Source organism: Podarcis bocagei, assembly GCF_964188305.1.
Source record: "Podarcis bocagei genome assembly, chromosome: 9".
Classification (NCBI taxonomy): Eukaryota; Metazoa; Chordata; class Lepidosauria; order Squamata; family Lacertidae; genus Podarcis; species Podarcis bocagei.
The window spans coordinates 19,263,188-19,285,898 of record NC_138134.1 but is presented as its reverse complement, the minus strand read 5'-3'; the positions used below and the strand labels follow the sequence as shown (position 1 = coordinate 19,285,898).

The 22,711-nt window shown below is 40.8% G+C and overlaps 1 protein-coding gene across 5 annotated transcripts in view; it reads right to left on the bottom strand.

Annotated features, from left to right (window-relative positions):
- Positions 1–22,711, bottom strand: part of CORIN (corin, serine peptidase) — a 118,467-nt gene that overhangs the window by 38,878 nt on the left and 56,878 nt on the right. For all 5 annotated transcript variants that reach the window (XM_081208743.1, XM_081208742.1, XM_081208746.1 and 2 more), the window contains exons 6-13: positions 21,401–21,514; positions 17,678–17,785; positions 13,447–13,557; positions 12,936–13,058; positions 9,893–10,000; positions 7,564–7,795; positions 4,072–4,217; positions 3,528–3,635 (exon numbers count right to left, since the gene is read on the bottom strand). In XM_081208743.1, the coding sequence (XP_081064869.1) occupies positions 3,528–3,635; positions 4,072–4,217; positions 7,564–7,795; positions 9,893–10,000; positions 12,936–13,058; positions 13,447–13,557; positions 17,678–17,785; positions 21,401–21,514 (1,050 nt within the window). The remainder of the gene's footprint in view (positions 1–3,527; positions 3,636–4,071; positions 4,218–7,563; positions 7,796–9,892; positions 10,001–12,935; positions 13,059–13,446; positions 13,558–17,677; positions 17,786–21,400; positions 21,515–22,711) is intronic.

Here is a 22,711-nt window from a genome sequence, read left to right as displayed (position 1 = left end):
AAAGCACTAGAAAAATAGGTTGCTCATTTATATTCCCGCAAGTTGAACAAAAATAATTTTGCAGAGGGGATATATATATAGTATTTTGAGATGGCAAAGAAATTAATAATTGTCTTTAAAAGATAGAACAGGAACACACAAAGTATCATTGTTTTCTATTCAATTCATTCCCAATCCAGATATTCATATACAGAAACAGAATGTTTTCTCATGATAGACCTGCCATATTTCAAAAGTAAAATTCCTGACACCCCCAAAGTTCTTGAGCTTCTTTTAGGAAACCACCAAAATTGTTGAGCCAGAGTTGTATGAAGGAGACCTGGGGACACCTCAACATCCGCCCCAACAGAAGGGCCAGAAGTGGGGCCGAAGCCACGACGGCATGTTCAGAATACCTGGAGAATGGCGGCGGGGGGCAGGGAGAAGCACTGAGAGGAAGAAGCCGAAGAGGAAATATCGCCTGACGACCAGACCACTGTCCTGCTGGTTATGCCCCTCACATACAGATGTATTATGAAGGACTGGCAATTATTTCCTGCCTCAAACTCAGTCGCAGGTGGAGACATTGGCGACTCCCTCCTACTCCTGCTGCTGTTGCTGTGAGGCAGCCTAGAAGGGCAGCAGAATACAGCCCCAGACTCAGCAGAAACCCATGCCCAGTCCGAGGCAGCAGCCCCCCTCCACGTACAAGGGATGAAATGCGAAGGCCTTGCAAAAGCAGTAACAGCAGAGATTGGATGGAGATGCAAAGGTGGGGAGGAGACCCAGAGACCTCTGGGGAAGAAGAACCAACAAGAGGCCCTCAAGGAGGGAAGATGACCCCCCTCGTTGCACACCCCAAGAACCCAGAGAGAGAGGGAGGTGCTCCATGCCTGGTGCAGGCCCGAGTGCTTCACCTCACCCATGCCTGCATGCATCCATCGTTCTCTCTTCCCTCCAAAGGCAGCAGCAGCAATACGGTGGGCAGGGCCAGAGCGGAGCCAAAAGGGAAGCCAAAGGCAGCCGAAGCAGAACACAAAGCCTCAATGGCGCGCGCGCACACACACACACACACACACACGCAAACAGAAAACCGAAAAAGGAACCCGGGGTTGCCATGCATGGGGGAAATTCTGGACATCTCTTAAAATTCAAAAAATCCTCCCAATCACCATTTTAGGCATCCAATTTCTGTATATGTCCAGAATTTTCCAGACGTATGGCAAGCCTATCTCATGAAAGATTAAAGGCCAAACTAAATGAGACAACGGGAGATCCATGACTAGAGCTCCTGCAGGATTTTTCACATCTAAAAGCAGTCGCAGCTCAAGGGTAGCCCTGGTTTGGATCAGGGTTGCAGTGCAAGGGGGAGGGAGATTTGATCCTTTCTTCTGTGTCCTTTTCATCATCATCATTGTCGTCATTATCACCATCGCAAAATTTACATGCTTAATGCTGCCTTGTGCTTTCCCTAAACTACCACCACTGCTGCTTCAAACACAGAGGCAGTCTATTTGGACAAAATGTTTTCAAATTTGCTACTCTCAAATTCACCACCTGCAGAAGGATCTTCAGCTTCTCTTGCAACCAGTGCCAGCCCTCATAAGAAAGCACGTTTAAAAATGTTCACAACAACCTACCACTAATGAGAAACCTCAGAAATGTAATTCATAATATAGTATTTAGAATCAAATATGCAGTGTTGTAATTAATGATTTGAAGACTAGCTAGTTAAGAGAAACTTAGATTAGTCCTACAAATAGCATTTAATATGTATAACATTTGGGGAACGATCCAGCCTAAATAAGTTTCATCAATGCCAATGAGAGAAATGTGAACACATGTGTACATTCACATATGAAATAATTGGAATATAATACTGCATAACTGTAGCTAGACTGCCCTTGCTTTGTGTGCTATGCTGATTATTTCAGTATGTATTGTTGCTAATTAAGAAAGGTGCAATCCCTGGTGTCAATTATGTAACTTTGGGAAACAAAGCTTTCTTCCAGTTACTAACAACATATTCAAATAGCCCCAGGAAGGGTATTCATAATGTTCTCATTATCGAAGATGAACGCAATGTCCATGTTCATGAAGGACTATAAGACGCACTTTTTCCCTCCTAAAAAGTAAGGGGAAATGTGTGTGCATCTTATGGAGCGATTGCAGGCTGCACAGCTATCCCAGAAGCCAGAACAGCAAGAGGGATCGCTGCGCAGCGCTCCCTCTTGCTGTTCTAGCTTCTGGCTTAGCCGCGCGAAGCCTCTTCAGGGCAGGGGGAGCCTTCATCCCGCTGCCCTGAGGAGGCTTTGTGCGGCTATCCCAGAAGCCAGAAGAGCGAGAGGGATTGCTGGGCAGTGCTTCCTCTTGCTGTTCTAGCTTCTGGCTTAGCCCCTCAGTCCCTTCCCCCACCTCCCGGAAAAGCCCCCAAGAGCCGTGCTCCCTTTAAAGAGCCACGCAGAGCATGTGTGCAGCTCTTGGGGGCTTTTCCCCCAAGGAGGGAGAAGGGCAGCCCGTCTGTGGGCTCCTGGGAAAAAGCCTGCAAGCGCCGCACACACGCTCCACGCGGCTCGTGAAAGGGAGCGCTGAGCAGAGCCTGGGACGCATACAGGCTCTGCTCAGCGCTCCCTTTAAATAATATTTTTTTTCTTGCATTCCCCCTCTAAAAACTAGGTGTGTCTTATGGTCAGGTGCATCTTATGGAGCGAAAAATATGGTATATCTGCACTACAGTTGTAATCAAGAATGAATTACTGAGAGCATCCATTTGGATCACACTGTTCACTCACATAATATTGTTATAAGCTCACCATCTGATCGCTGGAAAGGATAGAATCCAGAGATGTAACAGAAATGGGATATCGACTGCTTAATGTTCCTTTCTGGTCAAACTTGACAGCCAATTCTGACTATACCTTCAATTTGTTAGGGAGATTGCTGGATAATTGCTCCCAATAGCCAGGAAATAGATGGAACCTTGATTATTCTTAATGAGGGGAAGCCACAGGGGTAGGGTGAAGTCATTTAGGTCTCGGTGTGTGCATACAGGAACAAAATCTGACCCAGTTTGAGTCAAACTCAGGTAGAGATAGAGGGAAAGAACTAGATTTGAGCTCTGGGAAGCACTTTTTGGGACCCTGCAATCATCATCCGAGTCCCTTCTTTGTGTGCCTCCTCCATAGGAAATCCAGATGTTGGCAACACAGGAATGGGCCTTTTCTGAGGTAGATCCTTGTTTGTGGAACACACTCCCAAGAGAGGCTCGTCTGGCACTTTCTTTAGGCATGAGGCGAAAACATTTCTCTTCAACCAGGAATTCAGCTGTTTAACATTCTATAGGTTTTTTTTTTAATGTGTTTGTGGGAGAAGGGTTGAATTGATTTGTTTTGGGTTTTGTTTTATTATGTATTTTGCATTTTTTTGGTTTTTTGTTGTTGTTGTTTGTAAACTGCCCTGGGGTCTTCGGATGAAGAACGGTATACAATTTTTAATAATAATAATAATAATAATAATAATAATAATAATAATAATAGAAGATCATTTACCACAGTTCTCTTCATCACTATCATCTTCACAGTCTGCTTGCCCATCACATCTTCTGGAAGATAAGACACACCTTCCTGAACGACATTTGAAATGGCTGGGAGAGCACTCTGCCAGGAAAATTACAAAATCCAGTCAATTAAAATGCCTTCATCATTAGTATGAAGAGAGACATAAAAGAAAAAAAGCACACACAGCCATGAAGAAGGGCCTATCGCTGTTCAGTTTGACTACTTCTTTGAGTTCCTTCAGTGCTGTTCAATTATTTTAAAATTGCATGGAAGTTTGACCTTATGAAAGTTTCATTAATATCTGGATTTGCTTTCATACACATCTAGTGACAACTTTATACTCTGGCTGCCATCTGCAATCCAAAACTGAGTAGCACTGACCCCCAATTAAGAGAATAACAGCCTTCATTCCATTAACTTATTATGCATATGATTTGATTAGAAAAATAAATTTAAACATAAGGCAATGAAATTTTAGCCCTCCATACCAGAGTTCCCCTCAAGTATGCAATGTCTAGTTTAAATATTTAGTAACCTTCTACATCTTCATCAGGTGTTAGACAAGTTTGATTGTCTGAGTTTTCTTCTGGGAACTGAGAACAATCAGTGTCTTCTGGCCACTGTAAGCCTACAATTCCAAGTACAGACTCACATCGTTCTTTGGACTGTTCACAAAGTGCTCTGAAAAGATTATGTGGAAAAGAATTATTTTGGATGGGAAAATTAGAGACTGAATCAATTCACACTTTCCTTGAAAAAGCCATTGGCCAAACCCAGCAAAACTAGTTAAGAAAATTAAGATTTTTTTGAGATTCTTTCAGTCGTAATTATTTTCATGGGGTTTATTCTTTATTCATTACAACTATGTAAGATGGAGTAACCAGAAACAGAACACACTGTTATTAGGAACAATATACCATCAGTGCCTATAAAGGCTCTAAAACACTTTAACCATTATTTCCCCCACATTTCAATTGCAAATCAGCAAGAAATAATAGGAACTAAACAAAACACACACTTCCAGTTCATAACATCCCAGAGTGCCTTGCAGATTCCTTTGAAGTCATTGCCAATGCCTATCATTATTTAAATTATACTTGTGACCAAACGTGGGTGCTGCCAGCCTGTTCTTTTACAAAGCTGCAATTCACAACCACCGACTCTATCCAGTTAGGGAAAGGACAACCAAACTTATGTTTTCTCAGTATCAGACCAGCAATCACATCACTTGTGATGCAGACATGCCCTAACAGTAACAATATCTCTTACTTAAATGAAGACATGATGGGCTTGGCAATGCTACTAGCTTCCTACAGGTAAGGACTGAATTAATATTAAGTTACTGTGCATCTGACTTGCTCTATCTGCACTGAAACCTTCTTGGGCAAAGTTGGGAAGATGGTTACAGACCAGATTCAGGCACTCTTGGATGAGACTGATTTTTTGATCCATTTCAATTAAGGTTTAAACCTCGTTTTGGCACTGAGACCACCTTGGTCACTCTGGTCCTTTTATCAGGAGAGTGATCCTGTTGATCATTCTTCATTCTCAACAGCTTTTAATGACATAAACCACAGTATCCTTCTGGAACACTGATTGTGTTGGAAGTAAGGGGTTCTGCTCTGCAGTGATTCCACTACTACTTGGATAGTACTCTAGAAGGGGGTGCTTGAGGAGGTATTGTTCAGCCCCATAGACCCTCCAGTATGGGGTTCTGTAGGATTTGATCCTATTCTCCTATTTGATCCTATTCTTCACGTGCCAAACTATCCATCTTCTACATAAAACCACTGAGTGGGGTCATCCAGCATTCTGGAGCACATTGCCATCAAAAAGGTGTGGTGGTGGATGACTGAACTGGTGCCTGACCACAATAATGAACTGGGTGAGAGCCAACAAACAAAAGTTCAATGTAGAGAAGACAGAAACACTTTTAGTAGATGATTCTGGATAGCAACCACTTCTGGATGGGGATACACTTCCACTGAAGGTTTAGGTTCACAATCTGGGGTTATTTCTGCAACTTTAATTGTCACTGGAAACACATGTGGTCTCTGTGGTGCAGAGCACCTTCTATCAGCATCGGGTGGTGGTCCAGCTGCAGCCCCATTTGAACAGGAATAACTATGCTCTGGTAACTTCTATGTTAGATTAATGTAATGTGTCATATATGGGGCTGCCTTTCAAGACAGTTTGGAAATGGCACCTATTGCAGAACTCAGTGGCCAGATTGCTAACAGGGAGCAGATGGGATGAACATACAATACCAAATCTGGTTTGTCACAATATTAGTTTCTGAGCCTAATTTAAAGTGCTATTTTTAACCTATAAAGCCTTACATGGCTTAAGACCCCAATACTACGTGGACCACCTTCCCCATACAAGTCTAGCTAGACCCTAAGATAAACTGTGTGCCCCCTCAAGGAGAAGTCCAAGGTGATAATGAGAGGAGAAGCTTTTTAAGCGGCACCCACCAGTTTGTGAATACTCTCCCCAAGGAAGCTCACCTGATACCGACATATTATTGATGCCATCTTTTCATGTTTTTATTTTGGTTCTTACAGCTATTTTAGCTGGCATGTTTGGTTATTATCCTTCTGTAGGGAAGGGTATACAGTGGTACCTCTGGTTGCGGACATGATCCATTCCGGGGTGCCGTTCGCATCCTGAAAAGTCCGTAACCAGAGCAGTGCTTCTGCGCATGTGCAGAGCATGACTGAGCACTTCAGCGCATGCGCGAACAGCGCAGAACATTTCTGCACATGTGCGAACGCTTCTGCGCGTGGCAAAACCTGGAAGTAAACACTTCTGCGTTTTTGCATTCTTAACCCGAAAAAACGCAACATGAAGCGTTCACAAGAAGAGGTATAACTGTATATGTTTATTCATTCCTTTTAGTGGGTGATCACTTTGAGTAAGTTGTTGATTTTTGAATGTGTAAATTACATCAGTGTGAATCTTAGTTAGAAAGTACCTAATTAATTGAATAAACAACAACAACAACTACTTATGGAAATAATAAGCAATAGGAACCTGTATTGTCATCATTCAAATTTTATCTTTGTGGTGAAGGGTCAAAATCCCTCCCTGTGGAACGCCCTCCCACCAGATGTCAAAGAGAACAACAACTACCAGACTTTTAGAAGACATCTGAAGGCAGCCCTGTTTAGGGAAGCTTTTAATGTTTGATGTACCATAGTATTCTTTTGGAAGCCGCCCAGAGTGGCTGGGGAAACCCAGCCAGATGGGCGGGGTATAAATAATAAATTATTATTGTTGTTGTTGTTGTTGTTGTTGTTGTTGTTGTTGTTGTTGTTGTTGTTATTATTATTATTATTATTATTATTATTATCCCATCGCCTTCTACAACTGTTTCATTAAACAGAAATGGTTGAGGATTCTCAGTGTAGGAAACCTTAACACTAAGCTCAACCAGATGCTTAAGTAACAGAATATGTTTAGAGGTGTGCCTGAAACAGAATCTATAGATACATGATAGATAAGCAGGAAGGAGAATTGCATGTCCATTTTAAAGAAAGACTGAGATAAAAGAAATCTGTAAAAATGCCATAAGAAAAAGAACACCTAAAAGAGTAAAAGATAAGAATTGCCTTACTCAATCAAACTTCATTCCATCTAATCTAGCATCCTGTTTCTGACAGGGACCAGCCATATATAACACTACAACTTCTTGAGCAGAGTGCAAATATAACAATAATGCTCCTTTGTTGTGACTCCAGCATCTGGTGCTTCTAAACTGTATACTGCTTCTAAACACAGAAGTTCTATTTAGTTCTCATGACTAAAGGCCATTGAGAAGAGTTTTCTGTGAATCTGCTTAAAGACAAACAGCAATAAAATTAGTGTTCGCTGAACATAGGGTTATTATAACTAAACTAAATAAAACCAACATGCCTTTAGTTTACACCATAAGGATTGCACTGGTAATACTACAACACACTATAAGCAGAATTACAGTTGCACTGAAAGTTTTGTGGCCTGCTTTAAGCTAGTTATCAAGTGTTACCTGCATGGTGGAATGCGCTGATTTGTTTGAAGATCACATTTTGGCACTAAGATTGTGCAGGCAAAAAACATAAGGTATTTGTAACAGTTAGTTTGAACCAAGGCTGGGAACAGAGAGGACTCCCAGCTGATGGAGGCTTCTTTCTGCGTCCGATGGCCCAAATAGTTGGGGTAATGAGTATAATTATAAGGCAGGTTCATGCAAAGTTCCAGTATAATTGGCTCACACTGACCTGTTAAAGTAAAAAAAAAAGTTTTAAAATACTTGAAAAATATTACTGCATTTTCAAACAATTATTACATTGGATTATAATTTTACACAAGGAATTTCTATTTTATTGAAAATGTATTATTTTATAAAACTAAAACCATTTCGAAACATCAAAATGATATGTATGTTTCTGTTATCAATTACAGTCATATACAGAAGTCTATTTTGTTCTAATTCAGAGCTGGTTATATTAAAGGATGCGCATTTTTTTGGCTAAGTTACAGCTATTTAAAGAATGAAAAGCATTCATTTAAGACAAAGACAGGAACATCTGTTACTGTTCTATCTTTTCCATTTCTCTTGGAAGATTTAATTTATCCCCTTGTTTCTACCAATTTTCAAGTGTCTGGTAGTAAATATTCTCTTTTCAGAATGGGAATTGATAGGTCATCCCGAGATCCTTGTAGTATAATTCTGTTCCACAAAACATTTCACTTTCTTTCTTACCAATCTCAGATTCTTCCAGCTTTGTATTGCCTGGCCAGTCTTTTTTCACCAGTTTCCCTTTCAGTTAAGAATTCTTCTGCATGCCATATGTAAGTGGATCTAACCTTCAAAATCAAGTTTGCAGACCTAGGCTGTGCACACATTACTGTGTACTCCAGCTCTGGCACACTCTCACCACTGAAGTTTGAAGCCAAGTACACATGCCATTAGCAACAGATTCCACAGGTATCCTGTAGCTTCTTGAGAAATACTCCTATTTGATGCAGCTTCCCTCAAACCAGCTTCCATTCAATTAGAAAATGGAAGGTGCAATTAAGCTGAGGTGTGTACATTTCAAGCAGCCATTGATAGCATCTTCAGTGAATTAGAGCTTAGCATGGGAAACAAATCAGGTTATGGGAAAATACATTCCTGCCCCTTCTCTGGTGTGAACAGCAACTTTCAACACAGTGCAGGGAAATGAACTCACTACATTTCAAGCCTCTAATGTGTACATAGATCTAGTAGGGCTTATCTACTAGTTATTTGGCCTTTAATATTATATGCAGGCTGAGATTACAAAGGAGTTAGACTCAAATGTTCCAATCTCCCTCTCTTTCCTCGATTGCAGATCATGAAAAGAGAAGGCAACAATGGTACCAGGAAATTCATTTTCAACTTGACTATAGGATCTTCTTACTGCATCAAAATTAGCAAAAGATAGACTCTCCGTCTCACCAGGTAGTAAGTGAATTCATCCTTTCTGTGGGCTCATTATTCCAATAGGAACATGGGAAACTGCCTATCAAGTCATCATGTTCAGTATTGCCAATGTTACCAGGCATTGGCCTTCATGTGAAAGTTTTCCTTAGTCCTACCTGGGGATGGCAGTGGCTGAACATAGGACCTTTTACAGGCAAAGTATGTGCTTTACACTGAGGCTTTGTATACATTACTGGCTTAAAACAAAGCAAGGTCTTTCTTTTTCTCATTTTGGATCAAAGCTGGTTTGAGGGGAATGCATCAAAATGCAGTATTTCATGACATGATAAGATAGATACAGAATAATACATAGTGTGGCTAACGACATGTTCACACCACTTCCCAAAGCAGCAGAGTAAACAAGAGTGTGTTCATACCCAGAGCTACAAACCTTGAAACATCTCATTTCCATGAGGAGGTTCACCATAAAAAATGACTGAAAAAGGGGACTGTGTAGTACAAAAAATATGCACATAAACCCAGGTCTGTTATACATTCTCTTCATCTTATTGTTTGGACAACCATGCAGATCATGAGCCAACTCTAGTTTTCTTGCTTGCTTGTTCTTGCGTTCACAATATATTTTGAGAATTTCTAACAATGAAGGCATATAAAGACAGAAAGCATGTGAAGAACAAGTAATGGTAATTAAATCTGTAGTCATGATGAAAGCTCATGACTAAACACCTTTGTTTTTTGTTTGATCTGATCAAAGCCATTTCATCAGAGACATGTGATGATTAATCATCAGAAGTAACTAAAACAAGGAGATCCTTTTCTTCTGAATACTGAAGTACACCATTATCTTTGCAAGGAAGATACTGGAATACGTACAAGATATAATAATTATATAAAGTAATACCCTACTCACTACAATTTGTTCGGCTATTATTCATGTTGCAGAGAGGAGAGTGGGTACAGGAATCAGGACAGGAAGCAGAAGTACATTTCTGATCTCCTTCATGACATGGCATCTGACCTGGAAGAACAAAATAAAATCTTACAATAATTGCTGGATTGGATAATGCTTTCATCAGTGCAAGTTAGTGCTTAAAGCCTGTTCCCAACATTCCATCTCATTGGTACACTCTGTCTAGTGATAGACAATAATTTTTTTAAAAAGGATTTGGGTTCAGGAAGAAGATATTGGTTGGTCAGGTAACCCTAAGCCACCTGACTTCCAGGCTGTGATTGCTTCTGACTAAAAAACACAAATAGGGGCAGAAGACCACACACTTAATAGGCTGCCTAATAACTTGGCAGGGCATACTTCGACAGTACATGAGAGTGCTGTGATAGGAGACAGAATGGTGGCAAGCAACCTCAATTATTCTGTAAAAACCTCATCAATCCAACACATCATCATTATTTATTGTCAACATGTATTCTAAAGAAAAAAATATCATTACAGATTCTTGCCTTGCATATTATCTCAAGTACACATATCATTAGAGAAGGAATTTGGCCAATATATTAACTTTAAAAAAAAAATCTGCTTATGCCAGTCTACTTTAACTGCAATACCCCACACCTCAGGTTTTACCTATGTGTTTGCAAGTTCAAATTCTACACCCACCCACACCAAAGGGGAGCAACTGTATCGCTGACAGCTAGTGTGGTGTAATGAATATAGGACTAGTGCCAGGTTTTGCTGGCCTCTCAGGATAGTATCTATGTTGGCTGCACATATGGACCATACTGGTGATAGCATTGCTATCCAGCAGCTATCATCTGAGTCTGTTCTTCCCCAATGGCTGATGGCACACTTCCTATCGAACTGAAACAGCCATTTGGCTCTGACCAGATACCATCTTTTATTCCCATAATGCAATGCCATGGAGTGTACCGGGGCATCTGACTCTTCTAGAGGAATTGGACTGTTGCTTCCCCTTCCTTCTGTGTAAGGCCCTGAGGTTAGGGCTAGGAGAATAATGGTGATGGTCTCCTCAATATGAATTGGAGTGGTAGCAAGTGATGGCAACCCCTGGACTTGCTAAGTACCCAATGCTGGGGGGCAGGGGAGTAGAAAGCTCTGTAGCAGCTCCTGTATTTGTGCCTATCCCTAGAGCAAACCTGCTTCAACCCCTATGAGGAAACCTAACCTTAAGAGATTATTTTCTGCCGGGGGGAAATGAGGTGTGCCTGAGCTTTAATACACCTAATCAAACCCAGGTAGATAATTCCACCCGACATCACCAGAGACACCCCTGGAGAGGTGGACATAGATGGGCTGTGGGCTCTCCTCCTCTGTCCCAAAGGATAGTACTAACTGCATCCTCTGGTGGATAATTGCATGTCTGTGTTGGTTGGATGGCCATATTCTCAGTGGCACAGCCTGTTCCTGGAATTAAGGGAAGGCTGCAAAGGGTGGATGAGGCTGGCATATCTGCAGAGTGGTGCCTGTGTAGCCCAGGATGTGTAATGAACTGCCAGATAAGCACTGGCTAATTTGTGCAGGCTTTTCAAAGGCAGGTTTGGAGATATATTGCTTTAATTCACATCTATTTCTAAAATTACATTTGCAAGGCTTTCATTAGATACCATGAGGCTGTGAAATGGAACTCATTTTGAAAAAACCTAATCCCTCACTCTCACCCTGCTTCCCTATGGGAGCTCCTCTCTCAGTTCATTATGGAGCTAGAATCTGCATGAAACAGCACACAGATTTTTCCTAATCATAGCACAGCCTAAACAGAATTCCTATAAACACCATGTCTTCAGACAACTTCATTGACGTAGCCATGGGGACCCTGTATTGAATTTCTATTTCCACAGAATGAATGACGGCAGTTATTTCAGCCTATCCCTTAATTGCATTTCCTTAAGGACCCTATGGAAAGGAGACTGCTTTACTCATTCAACCATGTAGTGAGCTAATTTCATTTGCAAATTACACAGATGAAATACTAGAATACTTAAAGTACTCCCTTCCAGTTCTGCTTATAGTTTCACATGTAGACTTTCCCACCGCCACGTCATTTCTAAAACCAAACCAATACATTTATTTATCAAGGAGATTTTTTGATTTAGATTTTAGTCCTCTCTGCCTCTTGTTTATTCATTTAGAGTGGATTCATTATTGTAGCTCTTAAAAACAGGCTCTAATCTCAAGGGCCTGAAGTGTAATACAAATGCAGTGGTGCCCTGGGTTACATATTCTTCAGGTTACATACACTTCAGGTTACAGACTCCACTAACCCAGAAATAGTGCTTCAGGTTAAGAACTTTGCTTCAGGATAAGAACAGAAATTGTGCTCCGGCGGCGCAGCAGCAGCAGCAGGGGGAGGCCCCATTAGCTAAAGTGGTGCTTCAGATTAAGAACAGTTTCAGGCTAAGAACGGACCTCCGGAACAAATTAAGTACTTAACCCGAGGTACCACTGTAAAGCCATACTTAACACATACATGTTCATCATTTGTTGATTGCAATACCAAGTGGTGACCTATATCGGCTAATAAAGTCCTAAATAAGTAGTATGTGATTGCCTCTCCTGGGTTTGTTCATATTTAAAAACAGCCACCACATGGTGGCAGCAATCTGAATTGGGACCATGGCACATGGTGGGAGGGGGACTGACATTTCTTCTCAAGCCCTTTCCTTGCAAAAACTGCCCTCAAACTCCAATTTCCCCCTGTGAGACTACAATCTCCTAGGGGCGTAAGCCCCATTTAAACATGTGGGAGCTCTGCAATGGAACCTGCAGAGGCTAATCTCTCAGCGGATAGTGCCTTAGGCAGACAGAAGCCAAGAAGATGAACAGTACAGAGGACACTTTCTAATAAAATTATGGAATTTGGGAGATGGAGAGTCTGAATTATCATCCTTAAAAAAGTGCTCTCCCATAAAATATGGGAGATTTATTCCCCACATTTGGTCTTCTCAATAAGGTAGATAGCAAGTCACATGTGGCATACCCTTATTTTCAGCGCAATTCTCTTCATCACTTCCATCCTTACAGTCTTTGTCTCCATCACACTGGAAGGTACTGGGAACACATTGCCCATTTCTGCATTCTGCCAGTCCTTGACTATGGCATGCTGGGGGGAAACAATAAATAATTTTGATAGCTTTTAGAGGCTCCCCATTTTCTATAAACTAAAAATATGTGCTAAATCACAACTTAATTTATTATTATATTTGAATGAATGTATCATAAAAGCAGTATGATTACAAATAAGATCCTATGAATTTTATATCAGCTGGTTGGTTAAAATAACAAACATGAGGAAAATAGTACACTTAATGCACATAGTTATAACACAGTAATAAACACAGTATTTATTAGCTTCTAAATTCGAATCAAGTTTCACATGGAAATCTAGCAGAAATCAATAGCATGACCAGTCCTTTTATTTCTAGTAATACTGTTCTTCACTGCATTTAAAAGTATTGATCTCAAGAGGCTTACAAAATCAGATAACTTACAACAGTTGACTTCATCCGATTTATCTGTGCAGTCGTGGTCACCATCACACACCCAGTCCATTGTTATGCATCTCCCATCTCCACATCGGTGCTGAGTTACTGGATCACAGTCTTTATTAGAACATTGACAAAAAGAGCAGCAGGGAGAATGAATGAAATAACGCCTTGCATTCAATACACATTCGATATTTAGTATACAGCTGGGGGGGGGGGAAACTAATGACCCATGTGAAAATTGGGGCGGGGAGTTGTCAGTGACACCAACAAGATGAGGAAAGTTGTGCCTGCCAAATTGTTCACTATCTTGCAGTTATTAACGTAAGGCACTAGGAAAGAACCCTGACCGGAATTCTATTATAGGTGTGCATGGCAGAATTTCTTGTGTTATACTTTCAACACCAGATCCCATGGAGTATTTTAAAACATGCTTCTCCAAAACCAAAGCAGCCTGCTTTTGAGGCCATAGGGTACTTCAAAACCAATGTTCTGAATTCAATTTCCTTTTAAAAGAAGACCACTATGCAGCCCAGAGGGCCTGCCATTCAAAGGCCAAAGTGCATGTTCCACAGCAGGCAACTAGGAATATATCCACACTTCCTCTTGTCCCACTGCTTTCCCCCATCCTCCACCATCCAGGGAAAACCACTATTTTGCACTCAATCAGAGCTGACAGCAATTTGGGTTTTCTCCAGATTGACGTTTGCTCTCGTTTAGCACTAAAGGCATGGGACAAGTGGAAGTGTAGATGAGCCTTCTGTCTCCTGTCCTGACATCTTTTTATTTGAGTTAAAGGAATCCACAGCTCCAGCCCAACAAACCCAACAAAACTGCTGCCCATTACGGAGAAAAAAAAGGAAGATACTCATATCGTTCTTAGGTTTTCCTCCCCTCCAAACCTAATAGCAGCCCTAAGGGAAATTAAATCCGGAAATGTTATGAAGGGAAAATGATTTCCATTCCATGCCACTGTTCTGACTAAAAGAGATGTCAGAGATTCCATCACAGATCTCCTGTGTCATGTGTAACTTGGCCATGAGAAACAGAAACAGACACAGTCCCTATAATTCTGGCTCCTTCTTTCACAAGAAGTTCTGCAAATGAATATGAAACAAACAAAACAAAAAAAGCTGCTTCCAAATGTTTCGTTCCCAGAGAAAGACTGGAATCATTCCCTTTGATCCCAACAGGAACTCCATGCATGTAAAAGCTACATGATAGCCATAGCCCTTATCATGAATTTCACTATAGCCTTCTCAGTCGTTGCATCTTCCTGCCAAGAATAGTTGTCTCAGCTGAACTTCTGACTTTCTCACAGTTGTTTACAAGAAGTGTAAAGTCTCTGTCAGAATTAAAAAAGGCAGTCCTAACACTAACCTTTTCGTTAGATTTATCACTAGGCTGCAGGTTAAAGATGACAAAATAACACCAACAGTGCAGTTACTATCTGTGTACTGCTTCTGACAACATGTCTGAGAAAAATATGACATTTGTAAAAAAGGAGATGCAAACAAAAACTCACACATATATTTATATATATTATAGTGGAGATAAACCACTGCATAAAATTAAATCAAAGAGGCTCAAATAGGAAAAGGTACTATCAGAAAATCCAGGATATTTAGAAAGGTTTGCTGGAATCAGTTGAAATCTGTGAAAATCTATAAAGACTCTTAGGGACAATTGCTGCTTTAGCTCACAGCAGGAGACCATCTTGATGCATTTGTGAAAATGCTATTCCTTACTATTTTATGCATCTATCATAATCTGTTATGTTAGCAGAGGAAGAGGCATACCAAAACCTGGCTCTTGATACACAAAGCCATTCTGCTACGCAATGTTTCATTTACATGATTTAACACTTGTAATCTGACAGCATTTTTTTTTAGCGACTTTTGAGATGAATTGAACTAGACGATGCCAGTCCTGTATTCATTCCCTCAGAAAATGTTGGGGTTTTTTTGTTTTTTGTAAACCAGTTTAGAATAAATCATCATTATATTTACATAGTATTTTGAACACTTTAAAAGTGTTTTGCATACAGTATCTTACTGCAATTGTTACTAAATCAAAGTAATACACCAATATTATGACCCCCATATTGCGATTGGAGAAGCTGAAAGTGAGAGACAGTGGCATGCTTAAAGCTACCTGTTAAGTTAATGACAAAGGCAAGGATTTCCTGATCTGTAGCTCCATATCTCTAATATGACTGTCCCTCACCTATCTGGATGCATACTATTCTGCTGGTGGTCTTTGGGAAAATAACAAGTCCCGCAAAAGGAAAAGCTTCCTTTCTTAATTATAAAAAAGACTTTTTTTTAATACCATACTCTAAACTACTATAAGAAGAAAAAGGAATAAATGAGAAAGTGTGGTGAGTACATACTTTGTGACAGAGCTATTGATGAAACATGGTTGCTACAGGATTGTTGGAAATCAAATTTTCAACTGATTGTAAAAAACAACAAGTGCTCTGTGGATCACCAGTCATCAAAACAGAGAGGGAAAGCAAATTTTCCCATCCCATTATTGTATTTCTAACACACTCTTCCACAGAAGGTCCCAGGGTGGGTTATAGCATATTAAAAACACAGTGCAAGTGAAACAATAAACAACATGCCCACCAATAACATCTAAACAACAATTCTACACAACATGTTACAAGGAGGACTGAAAATCTAATTTTCAGTTTTCAAATGTAAGGATAAAGGGGTGCATCTTCAGCAGCCAATGAAAGCTGAAAGCTGTAAAGAGGCAGTGTTAGTTGCACCTCTGTGGGGAAGGACATTCCACATCAGCCTCTCATGAGCCCCCTTCCCAAACCTCTGAGGGTGGCAGAACAAGCAGGCTGGTCAGATTAGCCTCAACCAGAGCCAGGGCCTTTTCAACACTGGCTCCGGCCTGGTGGAACGCTCTCTCTCATGATACCAGGGCCCTGCAGGATCTGATTTCTTTCCGCAGGGCCTGTAAGACAGAGTTGTTCCGCCTGGCCTTCGGCTTGGAATCAACTTGATTCCCTCCCCCTCTTCTTTTTTTCCTTTCTCCTCCTGTGATGGAACTCCTATTTGGGGACTTTCCTGGCTTTTTCTTCCTATGTAGGACCAGTCTGGAAAGTTAGCGTTGGTGAAGACTTGACATTTCCATCCCCCCAAAAAAGTTTTTGATTTGAGTTTCCATTGAAATGAGGCTGTATTTTAATGTTTTAATGTATTTTAATCTTGTTTTTAAACTGTAGTTCAATCAATTTGTTTTTATATCGGGTGTTAGCTGCCCTGAGCCTGGTCTTGGCTGGGGAGGGTGGGGTATAAATAAAATAAAATTATTATCATTATTATTATTATTATTATTATTATTATTATTCTCCACTTACAGACTTGTCTATAAGAAACCACTCTTTGAGAGACGTGTCTACCACACCTGGTTGTGACCATTGTTCACCAACTAGTGGCAAGCCCTATATAGCTCAAAGTCATGCTGACACTTCATGATGATGGTGAGCAATGGGACTGCACTGGTCAAGGTGGAAGGGACGAAGAGGGAGGGGAGAGTGTGGCTGGCTCAGTCTGCTCACCTTTTTATTGTTTAATCAGCAGTGGTGAGCAGGCATGGGGCAGAAATTCATTTTAGTTGTTATTTATGAAATTTTTATAGTTCACATTTAAAGCTGCATTTATCAAATTCACACATTCCAAAACAATAAGAGAATCAAAAGTCAGCCATCTTTCAAAATGTGCAGTAATCCAAATCCAGGGTTTACTATAGGAAGTACAGGGAGTTCAAGCAAAACCATTATCCAGAATGTAAGCCATTCTTCCTAGAACTGATTCAGCATGCTGTTTTAGATGTGGTATTCTCCTCGCAGACCTGTCCCACATCAGAATGTAAGTATAACCCGTATTATGTAAGTGGGTGATGAAAGTGGAAAAGTGACGTGAAAGGTTTCTCACCAATTATTTAACATCATATGTGTGGAGTTTCATTTGAAAGGCTTATATAAGTAATAAGTAGCAAACAATGAAACTTTTAAACATTTCTGAAACAATATTTTCACCTTAAACCACATCACAGGAAAATACAAAATGGCCTCCAACAATGCAAGAGACAAACTTTTTGAATGCAACATGCTTAAGTGTGCCTAACTATGTGCTAGATTTTTGCCTCCATTTGCTCCAGAGTTGTCTCTGTCCACCAACTGTGATTTTGTAATAACCCAGCTATGTTTCTTATTTACCACAATTCTGCTCATCACTTAGATCTCCACAGTCGTCATACCCATCACAAACAAAGCTGTAATTGAGGCACTTTCCCATCTTGCAGCGGAAAACTCCTTCGCTACAGTCTGAAAAACAAACATATTTTAAAACTTTCTTTTGCTTTAGATACACAATACCATATCGCACAAATTATTTTGAGACAGGTTTCAGTGCATCCATATTCCAAGTTAATCTCCCTGGCCACCTTTTAATGTTCTGTGATTTCAAAAGCTGCGTAATAGGCAGAAGTCAACAAGTGAAGCAATTTCTAGCACAGAATTGCAGTAACAGGAAACATCGCCTGCTGATTTCTCAATATTATGCAGAGCCTCTATTCATATAGAATATAACCACCTTAATCCAATCCTCCTTGGGCAATGTTGCATAAACAATAGCTACTTCTGAAAATGGTACGTACTTTTTAAGAGACTATATGGCTCAAACCAGGGTTGTATCAACTGAGCTAAAAAGAAAGATTAAAATTCTGCACCAAGAATTTGCCTGTATAAATTAGGCAATTTACATACATTTGCATAGAAATTCCTGGTTTCTATAATTTATCCAACTTCTCCTGGTTATATGGAGGGGAAAACAGCCGTGAAGGGCTCTGAAATCCCACTCATTGGCCATTAGGTATCCTACCGAGTTTCAAAGATTTCATCAGAGTGGGGTGGCCAACTCAGGCAAGAGATTTTGGATGCCTTAAAAGGGCATCAAATTTTTAGTTACTGAATTTTATTTTATTTTTACTGCCAAGAGAGAGAAGTCTCAGGTATCAAAATAACTCAGCTTTCCTTCTCTGGAGATGGAGGAGGATGAAACATTTGCTGCTATAACTCAGGCAGCAAAATGTATTGGGCCAGTGCTGCTGCTGTTTTAACATACATAGCATCTTTAATATTATCCTACTGTACTCCAAGAAGCTCAGAGCATTTTACACAGGACTATCTCATTTAATCCTCTTAGCAACCTGTTAAGGTTGGTTGGATGGAAAGAGAATGGCTTGCCTGCCATCATCCAGTGAAGACTCAACTAAACAAAAATGTGCTTAACAAAAACCTCAGCAGTCATAAGTTTTCTGGCTCAGGGAAAAATCCATTTGGAGAATATAAGAGTGGGATGTCCACAAGCAACTTTTTCCCCTGCTGTGTTCAAAATGTGTGTTTTCAAGAGTGAACACACATTAAGAAGCCCAATGCAGGTGGAAAGAAATACTTGGGGAGAGTAGTTTGAAGGAGTGATAGGCAAGGAAAGGGTGAAGCCACTCATCCACTCCAGATTACCAGCTTCCACTTTAGTTATGCTCATGGCTGAACTGGATTTAAGAAGAGTTTGGATTTAAACCCATGTCACTGAAATCCAGGCTCAGCATATTACCCAGTACACCACATCAAAGCTAACTTCCACTGCCGTTTAAGAGGAAGCAATGCAATAGTTCACGCTATCCTGGATTTTCCAGCGAAATCTATATTTAGCTCTGAAAGAACACAAAGAATGAAAGGACAGTAAATACCAAAGACATACAGTCCTTAACATTATAAACTAAATGAAAATCTGTGTACTCTGTAGATCATAGATGATTTCATATTGAGTAATGTGGTACCCAGCTGAGTTTAAAATCTGAACCAGCATGAGGTATCCTGGCAGTTCTCACTGTTTATCCATCCCTCTGTTGTAACAAAGACTGCTACTCCTTAATGCTCAGTATTAGTTTTTCTTTCCTTTCTTTGCTGAAAGTCTGTCATTTTGTCGGAACAACTCCTCTGACTTAGGGCTCGTCCACCTAGAAAGCACAGGCCCAAGTGGTTTGCTACATGGGTCCAAGTGGTTTCCCTCTTGTTCGGCTCCTTTCCAAGGAAAAATCTGTTGTTGAGCGATAGATCAGAACAAATGGCAATCTGGGGGGAACCCAAATTGCTGTTTGCTCTAACTGAACACTAAAGAGTGGTTTTCCCCACAGAAAAGCAATAGAACAAGTGTGGATAAGCCCTTAGATTGCACTCTGGTTTGCATCTACACTCAGGGCTCACCCACACTTCTGCTTGCCTCGCAGCTTTCCCTTGGGAACACTCGGTTGGAAGAAATGTCAATTGGGTGTTCCCCAGACTAATGTTTGCCCCTATTTAAAGCTAAAGAGTGGGTTTTCTCTAGGGGAAAAGCAGAGGAAGAGGGAAACTGCTCAGACCTATGCTTTCTAGGCACAAGACAAGCAGAAGTGTGGAAGAACCCTCAGAAATCCTATTTACATAAGTACCTCACAGAGCTAAAACTGGACTTGAGTTTAAACAGGTCACTAGAAGTACTGTGGTTGTTTTTTTAATTGGTAATAGCTGCCCGGGGCCTCCAATATTTATCAGAAATCATGGTAAGCAGGAAGAGGCTAATCCTGTCCTCTCCTGCCACAGCTCTCGTTACAGTTATTAACCATTTTAAAACCACAGCAACACACTTCATGTGATGTCTATTTCCACTCCTAGTCACAACAAATATGTCACTGATATGCCCTTGGCCTGAGGTATCATGTCTGTGAAGCTGCTGGCCTTGCTCCTAGAAAAGGTTTTGTAATAGACTTTTCCATCCTTTGACACTGGAAAATAAATATAAAAGACTTCCTTTTCACCCCCTGCCTCTTCAAAAATGCTCAAAGCAGTGATCTGCTCCCACATCGGAGAGCCCACAGCTTTCTTGCTTTTTTATAAATCTGCCTCCTTATGGTTTATTTCTTGCAATTAGTCTTCTGCTCTTGTTCCAAGGAATTCCAAGTCCTGGTGTGGAGTGAGAGACAGGCACAATTCATTCATTACCCTGTGATATGCTAACCCTACTGCTCATTGCCCAGCTTTGTGCTGCTTCAGTAACATAGGAAGGTTTGGATCACATAGGGTCACTTGAATTATATCAAAATTTCCCAAACTTGTGTAAGCAACCAGATAGAGTGCTGCTCATGCTGAAGGTGAGTATATAAGAGGAAAGGGGAGGCTTAGACAAGTGCTCTCCAGTCTTCACTGCCTGTAAGGGTAGCCAGTGGAAGGGAGCTTGCTTTCTCCTTCTGGATTTCAAAAAAGGCAGATGAAGATTTGCTTATATGTGGTCAGTCATTAAGTGTGGAATGTATGTTCTAGCCTTTAGCTCCTTCTCATATACATGGAGAAGAAGGATGTGGTTGAACGCACCATACACTAGAGAAACCACATGTTCTTTTCCACAGCACTTCTTCCATTAACAAATATTTTTGTGACCAACTTCTCAGGGGCAGATCAAAAATAATTTTGTAAACAGGTTGCTTTGCATGTGTTGTAATATAATGTGCCAACAAATACATGGCCAAAAGCTTATAAACCAAGGGCTTGTTATGCGGGTTATCTCTTTACAAAGATAGCCTTTGTGAGTGGATTACTCAGACATGTAAAAAACAAGTAAAAATCCCTGTGTGTCTTTGCAGAAATTTTAGCTGTTGAACTACTAATGCAATTATGCTTTAAACATTTTTAAAGGTCTACAAGCACATACTGTGGCCTAGTTGGGCAAAGTTAAAAAGGTCCCATTAATTTCTGAATGACAGGACAGAAATGGGCATACGTAAATCCTACGCAAAGCTGTTATTCTGATACAATATATGACTTTTATTTCTAAGCCCATCCAAACAGTTGAAGTGTTGTTCTTGCCAGACATGTGTTATATAATAAATTTAAGTGACGTACTGCAATGTGTCTCGTCGCTCCAGTCATCACAGTCATTATAGCCATTGCACTGCAGTTTCCTTGGGATGCAAATTCCACTTGTACACAAGAAGCTCTCCTCCCCTTCACAAAGCACTGAAAGGTTAAAAACAAGGTAGAAAGACATTTTTATCAGAGTAAAAACCAAATTCTAGACTCCATTTCTTTTACAACGTAATTTTCTTCAGATTGATTAAAGCTGCTGTGAAGTGGTTTTAACCAGCAGTGGTCCAGACACATTGTTATTGGGAACTGAAGAACAAGGAGAGACGCAAGGCTTGGGCGCACTGCAGGTGCCGCGTTAAGTGCCGCCTGGCATTTTGTCATTCCCCTCAGTGGTGACACCCGGGGCGGCCCGCACCTACCGCACCCCCCTTCCTCTACCCCTGGATGCTGGAAACAGGAGATGTAGAGACATGCCTTGCTCTATGCTTTCCAAGAAACCCAATAGGGAGCGAAGATCTGCTTGAGTGTTGATGCTGTGAGTCTCTCCATCCTATGCTCAGGTTGTATACATGTATAAATAAAATCGCAAACCTGGGAACTCTGGAGTTTCTTGCTGCTCAGAGATTTGGGGCAAGGCGGGGGGGCCTGGGGCGCAACACTATCTATTTCCCCCCTCCTCCCCTCAAATGCAGAGACTGGGAATCATAGCAAGGGGGCAGGATGTATTTAATGCTACACACACTGTGGTTTATTTTTATTATTATTACAGTGGTACCTCGGGTTACATACGCTTCAGGTTACAGACTCCACTAACCCAGAAATGCCCTTCAGGTTAAGAACTTTGTTTCAAGATGAGAACAGAAATTGTGCTCCAGTGGCGCGGCAGCAGCAGGAGGCCCCATTAGCTAAAGTGGTGCTTCAGGTTAAGAACAGTTTCAGGTTAAGAACAGACCTCCGGAACGAATTAAGTACTTAACCCAAGGTACCACTGTATTATCATTATCATTATCATCATCATCATCATCAAACCCTTCCCCACAGCATTTATGCTTGAGGAAAGGTGAACTAACTGTCCACCCAGCTAAAGATGTTTATTTGGATTCCAGAAATCTGGAAGCAGATTTGCTATTCCACTTGCAGCTTAAAGCAAAACAGCAATGATCGAGTCATGCTTAATTATTCACATCAGGAAGCAACCTCAGTGTCAAAGATAAGTTACAGTTTATATGGCATGTTTCTTTCATATGCTAAAGAGTTGCTCTGGGGTCAGGAAAAGCAATAGCAACATTGCCTTCTTGCATGTATCCGCTCTGAATTGAGCAGATTGAGGAAATTCAATGGCTTTAT